Below are 7,500 nucleotides of genomic sequence, written 5' to 3'. Positions count from 1 at the left end.
AGGGGACTGATGCTTCAGTGTGTTAGTAGAACAGGTTAGTGAACTCAGCCCCAGGACCAGCTGGATGAGGGGACTGATGCTTCAGTGTGTTAGTAGAACAGGTTAGTGAACTCAGCCCCAGGACCAGCTGGATGAGGGGACTGAGGCTTCAGTGTGTTAGTAGAACAGGTTTGTGAACTCAGCCCCAGGACCAGCTGGATGAGGGGACTGAGGCTTCAGTGTGTTAGTAGAACAGGTTTGTGAACTCAGCCCCAGGACCAGCTGGATGAGGGGACTGAGGCTTCAGTGTGTTAGTAGAACAGGTTAGTGATCTCAGCCCCAGGACCAGCTGGATGAGGGGACTGAGGCTTCAGTGTGTTAGTAGAACAGGTTAGTGAACTCAGCCCCAGGACCAGCTGGATGAGGGGACTGAGGCTTTCAGTGTGTTAGTAGAACAGGTTAGTGAACTCAGCCCCAGGACCAGCTGGATGAGGGGACTGAGGCTTCAGTGTGTTAGTAGAACAGGTTAGTGATCTCAGCCCCAGGACCAGCTGGATGAGGGGACTGATGCTTCAGTGTGTTAGTAGAACAGGTTAGTGAACTCAGCCCCAGGACCAGCTGGATGAGGGGACTGAGGCTTCAGTGTTTTAGTAGAACAGGTTTGTGAACTCAGCCCCAGGACCAGCTGGATGAGGGGACTGAGGCTTCAGTGTGTTAGTAGAACAGGTTAGTGAACTCAGCCCCAGGACCAGCTGGATGAGGGGACTGGGGCTTCAGTGTTTTAGTAGAACAGGTTTGTGAACTCAGGACCAGGACCAGCTGGATGAGGGGACTGAGGCTTCAGTGTGTTAGTAGAACAGGTTTGTGAACTCAGGACCAGGACCAGCTGGATGAGGGGACTGAGGCTTCAGTGTGTTAGTAGAACAGGTTAGTGAACTCAGCCCCAGGACCAGCTGGATGAGGGGACTGAGGCTTCAGTGTGTTGATAGAACTGGTTAGTGAACTCAGCCCCAGGACCAGCTGGATGAGGGGACTGAGGCTTCAGTGTGTTAGTAGAACAGGTTTGTGAACTCAGCCCCAGGACCAGCTGGATGAGGGGACTGAGGCTTCAGTGTGTTAGTAGAACAGGTTTGTGAACTCAGCCCCAGGACCAGCTGGATGAGGGGACTGAGGCTTCAGTGTGTTAGGAGAACAGGTTAGTGAACTCAGGACCAGCTGGATGAGGGGACTGAGGCTTCAGTGTGTTAGTAGAACAGGTTTGTGAACTCAGCCCCAGGACCAGCTGGATGAGGGGACTGAGGCTTCAGTGTGTTAGTAGAACAGGTTAGTGAACTCAGGACTAGCTGGATGAGGGGACTGAGGCTTCAGTGTGTTAGTAGAACAGGTTTGTGAACTCAGCCCCAGGACCAGCTGGATGAGGGGACTGAGGCTTCAGTGTGTTAGTAGAACAGGTTAGTGAACTCAGGACTAGCTGGATGAGGGGACTGAGGCTTCAGTGTGTTAGTAGAACAGGTTAGTGAACTCAGGACCAGCTGGATGAGGGGACTATTTTCTTTGCTCAGCTCTTGGTATTGCAGGGCTTGGTAATAATATGAGAGGGGGTCACTGTATCTTAGATGTTTACAAAACTTAATTGCTCTTTTTTGACTTTTTAATATTAGTGGATATTGGCCTAATTCTGCCCTGCATGCATTGTTGACAGGGAAATCTTGTTTTGCAAGTGGACCCCACACCTCGCTGCCACAATGTGCAAATTGCATTTCAATGACACATTCAATTCATTTTAGCCACATTTTGCATTTGAATTTGAATTCGTTTTTTTAATGGCGTAGAATGCCCTGCGTGCTTTCTCTCTCAGTTCATTCACTGCCTCATTAAGGTGTCCAGTTGAGCTTATTTTTAAACCTCAGTAATTGTAGTGTGTGCAGTACTCTAAAAATATTGTACCAATTGAGAACTTCGGTCTAATTCCCTGAGATCTGGATCTTCTCTGGAAAATCATTATTTTAGTATTTTTGGGGTTTACTGCCAGGGGCCAGGTCTGGTAGTACTGCTCTAGCAGGTCCAGGCTCTGCTGTAGGCCATGTACTGTGGGTGTTTACTGCCAGGGCCCAGGGTCTGGCAGTACTGCTCTAGCAGGTCCAGGCTCTGCTGTAGGCCATGTGCTGTGGGTGTTTACTGCCAGGGCCCAGGTCTGGTAGTACTGCTCTAGCAGGTCCAGGCTCTACTGTAGGCCATGTGCTGTGGGGGTTTACTGCCAGGGCCCAGGTCTGGCAGTACTGCTCTAGCAGGTCCAGGCTCTGCTGTAGGCCATGTGCTGTGGGTGTTTACTGCCAGGGCCCAGGTCTGGTAGTACTGCTCTAGCAGGTCCAGGCTCTACTGTAGGCCATGTGCTGTGGGGGTTTACTGCCAGGGCCCAGGTCTGGCAGTACTGCTCTAGCAGGTCCATGCTCTGCTGTAGGCCATGTGCTGTGGGGGTTTACTGCCAGGGCCCAGGTCTGGCAGTACTGCTCTAGCAGGTCCAGGCTCTACTGTAGGCCATGTGCTGTGGGTGTTTACTGCCAGGGCCCAGGTCTGGCAGTGCTGCTCTAGCAGGTCCAGGCTCTACTGTAGGCCATGTGCTGTGGGTGTTTACTGCCTGGGCCCAGGTCTGGCAGTACTGCTCTAGCAGGTCCAGGCTCTACTGTAGGCCATGTGCTGTGGGGGTTTACTGCCAGGGCCCAGGTCTGGCAGTACTGCTCTAGCAGGTCCAGGCTCTACTGTAGGCCATGTGCTGTGGGTGTTTACTGCCAGGGCCCAGGTCTGGCAGTACTGCTCTAGCAGGTCCAGGCTCTACTGTAGGCCATGTGCTGTGGGTGTTTACTGCCAGGGCCCAGGTCTGGCAGTACTGCTCTAGCAGGTCCAGGCTCTACTGTAGGCCATGTGCTGTGGGGGTTTACTGCCAGGGCCCAGGTCTGGCAGTACTGCTCTAGCAGGTCCAGGCTCTGCTGTAGGCCATGTGCTGTGGGTGTTTACTGCCAGGGCCCAGGTCTGGCAGTACTGCTCTAGCAGGTCCAGGCTCTGCTGTAGGCCATGTGCTGTGGGGGTTTACTGCCAGGGCCCAGGTCTGGCAGTACTGCTCTAGCAGGTCCAGGCTCTGCTGTAGGCCATGTGCTGTGGGTGTTTACTGCCAGGGCCCAGGTCTGGCAGTACTGCTCTAGCAGGTCCAGGCTCTACTGTAGGCCATGTGCTGTGGGTGACAGATACTTATTGTTATTATATTTAACCTTTATTTAACTAGGCAAGTCAGTTAGGAACCAATTCTTATTTACAGTAGCCTACTCTGGCTAAACAACGCTGGGCCAATTGTGCACCGCCATGCTCCCAATCTCGGTCGGATGTGATAGCTGGATTCGAGTCAGGGACTGTAGTGCTCATCATCAGTGGGATGCTACTCGGGAGACACCGGCAGCAGGCATTTAACCTCTGAGCTGTGGAGACTAACACCAGGGGCTGAGGATCTTTCTAGAATAGTGGCCAATTCATTGATGTAAATATTGAAGAGTGCAGGGCTCAGATTGCAACCCTGACGATGGCCCCGCCCCGGTTAAAGAATTATGTAACTGTTCTCTCTACTACCGCACGGCAGGCGTTACAGTACAGTACAACACAGTACAGTACAACACAGTACAGTACAGTACAAGTCTAGGACAAGAAAGCTCCTTAACAGCTTCTACCCCCAAGCCATAAGACTGCTGAACAATTAATCAAATGGCCACCCGGAATATTTACATTGACCTCCCCCTTCCCCATTTTGTTTTTACGCTGCTGCTACTCACCGCTTATTATCTATGCATAGTCACTTTACCCCTACCTACTGTACAAATTATCGTGACTAACCTGTACACCCACACATTTACCCCTGTATATAGCCTACTGCAGACTTTCTCAATGGCTCACTGAGTCTATTCATACAGACGTGGCCAAAAGTTTTGAGAATGACACAAATATTAATTTCCACAAAGTTTGCTGCTTCAGCTGCTTTAGATATTGTTGTCAGATGTTACTATGGAATACTGAAGTATAATTACAAGCATTTCATAAGTGTCAAAGGCTTTTATTGAAAATGATATGAAGTTGATGCAAAGAGTCAATATTTGTAGTGTTCACCCTTCTTTTTCAAGACCTCTGCAATCTGCCCTGGCATGCTGTCAATTAACTTCTGGGCCACATCCTGACTGATGGCAGCCCATTCTTGCAAAATCAATGCTTGGAGTTTGTCAGAATGTGTGGGTTTTTGTTTGTCCACCCGCCTCTTGAGGATTGACCACAAGTTCTCAATGGGATTAATTCTGGGGAGTTTCCTGGCCATGGACCCAAAATATCGATATTTTGTTCCCCGAGCCACTTAGTTATCACTTTTGCCTTTTGGCAAGGTGCTCCATCATGCTGGAAAAGGCATTGTTCATAACCAAACTGTTCCTGGATGGTTGGGAGAAGTTGCTCTCGGAGGATGTGTTGGTACCATTCTTTATTCATGGCTGGGTTCTTAGGCAAAATTGTGAGTGAGCCCCACTCCCTTGGCTGACAAGCAACCCCACACATGAATGGTCTCAGGATGCTTTACTGTTGGCATGACATAGGACTGATGGTAGCGCTCACCTTGTCTTCTCAACTCAATCAGCATGACAGAGTGATCTCCAGCCTTGTCCTCGTCAACACTCACACCTGTGTTAACGAGAGAATCACTGACATGATGTCAGCTGGTCCTTTTGTGGCAGGGCTGAAATGCAGTGGAAATCTTTTTTAGGGATTCAGTTCATTTGCATGGCAAAAAGGGACATTGTAATTAATTGCAATTCATCTGATCACTCTTCATAACATTCTGGAGTATATGCAAATTGCCATCATACAAACTGAGGCAGCAGACTTTGTGAAAGTTAATATTTGTGTCATTCTCAAAACTTTTGGCCACGACTAGACAAAGCTTTCCTTAAGTTTGGTTCAGTCACAGTGGTCAGGTATTCTGCCACTGTGTACTCTCTGTTTAGGGTCAGTCACAGTGGACAGGTATTCTGCCACTGTGTACTCTCTGTTTAGGGTCAGTCACAGTGGTCAGGTATTCTGCCACTGTGTACTCTCTGTTTAGGGTCAGTCACAGTGGACAGGTATTCTGCCACTGTGTACTCTCTGTTTAGGGTCAGTCACAGTGGTCAGGTATTCTGCCACTGTGTACTCTCTGTTTAGTAGGGCCAAATAGCATTCTAGTTTGCTCTGCTTCTATGTAAATTCTTTCCAATGTGTTAAGTAATTATCTTTTTGTTTTCTCATGATTTGGTTGGGTCTAATTGTGCTGCTGTCCTGGGGCTCTGTAGGGTGTGTTTGTGTTTGTGAACAGAGCCCCAGGACCAGCTTGCTTAGGGGACTCTTCTCCAGGTTCCTCTCTCTGTAGGTGATGGCTTTGTTATGGAAGGTTTGTGAATCGCTTCCTTTTAGGTGGTTGTAGAATTGAATGGCTCTTTTCTGGATTTTGATAATTAGTGGGTATCGGTAGGTTTCTACACTTCTCTCTATGTAGCATTTCTTAATATTATTCAGTTATTTTGGCTTTGATGCCTCATGATTGAGTATTGCTCTGTTCAGGTAGACTGTGATCTTGCTGTGATCTGATAGGGGTGACAGTGGACTGATTGTGAATCTCTCTCTCTCTCTCTCTCTCTCTCTCTCTCTCTCTTTCTCTTTCTCTTTCTCTCTTTCTCTTTCTCTTTCTCTTTCTCTTTCTCTTTCTCTTTGTGTCGTGGTAGGTTGATGATGTGACGTGGGTTGTGGGTAGCTGGCATACGGTTCGTGTGCCCGGCAGTGAAAAGACCCTCCGTCTGTCTGAGCTGCAGTCGTCCAGTCTGTATGAGGTTCTGATGGTGGCTCGCAGCGTCGCAGGAGAGGGACAACCAGCCATGCTCACCTTCCGAACTGGCAAAGGTCAGTACAACACAGTACAACACAGTACAGTACAACACAGTACAACACAGTACAGTACAACACAGTACAACACAGTACAGTACAACACAGTACAGTACAACAGAGTACAGTACAGTGCAACACAGTACAGTACAACAAAGTACAGTACAACACAGTACAGTACAACAGAGTACAGTACAGTGCAACACAGTACAACAAAGTACAGTACAGTACAACACAGTACAGTACAGTACAATACAGTACAACACAGTACAGTACAGTACAACACAGTACAGTACAGTACAACACAGTACAGTACAACACAGTACAGTACAGTACAACACAGTACAGTACAGTACAACACAGTACAACACAGTAAAACACAGTACAGTACAGTACAACACAGTACAGTACAGTACAACACAGTACAGTACAACACAACACAGTACAGTACATCATAGTACAACACAGTACAACACAGTACAGTACAACACAGTACAACACAGTACAACACGGTACAACACAGTACAGTACAACACAGTACAGTACAACACAGTACAGTACAGTACAACACAGTACAGTACAACACAACACAGTACAGTACAACACAGTACAACACAACACAGTACAACACAGTACAACACAGTACAGTACAACACAGTACAGTACAACACAGTACAACACGGTACAACACAGTACAGTACAACACAGTACAGTACAACACAGTACAGTACAGTACAACACAGTACAGTACAACACAGTACAGTACAGTACAACACAGTACAGTACAGTACAACACAGTACAGTACAACACAGTACAGTACAGTACAACACAACACAGTACAGTACAACACAGTACAGTACATCATAGTACAACACAGTACAACACAGTACAACACAGTACAGTACAACACAGTACAACACAACACAGTACAACACGGTACAACACAGTACAGTACAACACAGTACAGTACAGTACAGTACAGTAAAACACAGTAAAACACAGTACAGTACAACACAGTACAGTACAACACAGTACAGTACAACACGGTACAGTACAACACAGTAAGGATCTGAGGCAATGTTTCCTGTGTTTCTACCAGTTGACCATGATTCCAAACTCCTCATAGCCCAAGTGTTTTAGCTAATTGTGTCTGTCTGTTTCCTCTGTGTCTCTCTGTCACTTTCCTCTATGTCTCTTTCCTCTCTGTATCTCTGTCTGTTTCCTCTCTGTCTGTTGCCTCTGTGTCTCCTTTGTCTGTTTCCTCTCTGTCTCTTTCCTCTCTGTCCGTTTCCTCTCTGTCTCTTTCCTCTCTGTCTGTTTCCTCTGTGTCTCTCTGTCTGTTTCCTCTCTGTCTCTCTGTCTGTTTCCTCTCTGTCTGTTTCCTCTCTGTCTCTCTGTCTGTTTCCTCTCTGTCTGTTTCCTCTCTGTCTGTTTCCTCTCTGTCTCTCTGTCTGTTTCCTCGCTGTCTGTTTCCTCTTTGTCTGTTTCCTCTCTGTCTGTTTCCTCTCTGTCTGTTTCCTCTCTGTCTGTTTCCTCTCTGTCTCTCTGTCTGTTTCCTCTCTGTCTGTTTCCTCTCTGTC

The 7,500-nt window shown here is 47.7% G+C and overlaps 1 protein-coding gene and 1 long non-coding RNA gene across 7 annotated transcripts in view; both read left to right on the top strand.

Annotated features, from left to right (window-relative positions):
* Positions 1-1,530, top strand: part of LOC127932001 (uncharacterized) — a 2,662-nt gene extending 1,132 nt beyond the window's left edge. Inside the window, exons 4-6 of one of the 5 annotated variants that reach the window (XR_008143722.1) lie at positions 169-302; positions 1,041-1,302; positions 1,364-1,530. This is a non-coding gene — a long non-coding RNA (uncharacterized LOC127932001). The other 4 variants (XR_008143540.1, XR_008143670.1, XR_008143696.1 and 1 more) reach the window with 4 other exon arrangements.
* Positions 1-7,500, top strand: part of cdon (cell adhesion associated, oncogene regulated) — a 146,122-nt gene that overhangs the window by 133,688 nt on the left and 4,934 nt on the right. For both annotated transcript variants that reach the window (XM_052526126.1, XM_052526078.1), the window contains exon 9: positions 5,763-5,937. In XM_052526126.1, the coding sequence (XP_052382086.1) occupies positions 5,763-5,937 (175 nt within the window). The remainder of the gene's footprint in view (positions 1-5,762; positions 5,938-7,500) is intronic.

This window comes from Oncorhynchus keta, chromosome 1 (genome assembly GCF_023373465.1).
Source record: "Oncorhynchus keta strain PuntledgeMale-10-30-2019 chromosome 1, Oket_V2, whole genome shotgun sequence".
NCBI lineage: Eukaryota > Metazoa > Chordata > Actinopteri > Salmoniformes > Salmonidae > Oncorhynchus > Oncorhynchus keta.
The sequence above is the reverse complement of the archived record's forward strand: the minus strand, read 5'-3'. Positions and strand labels throughout refer to the sequence as shown.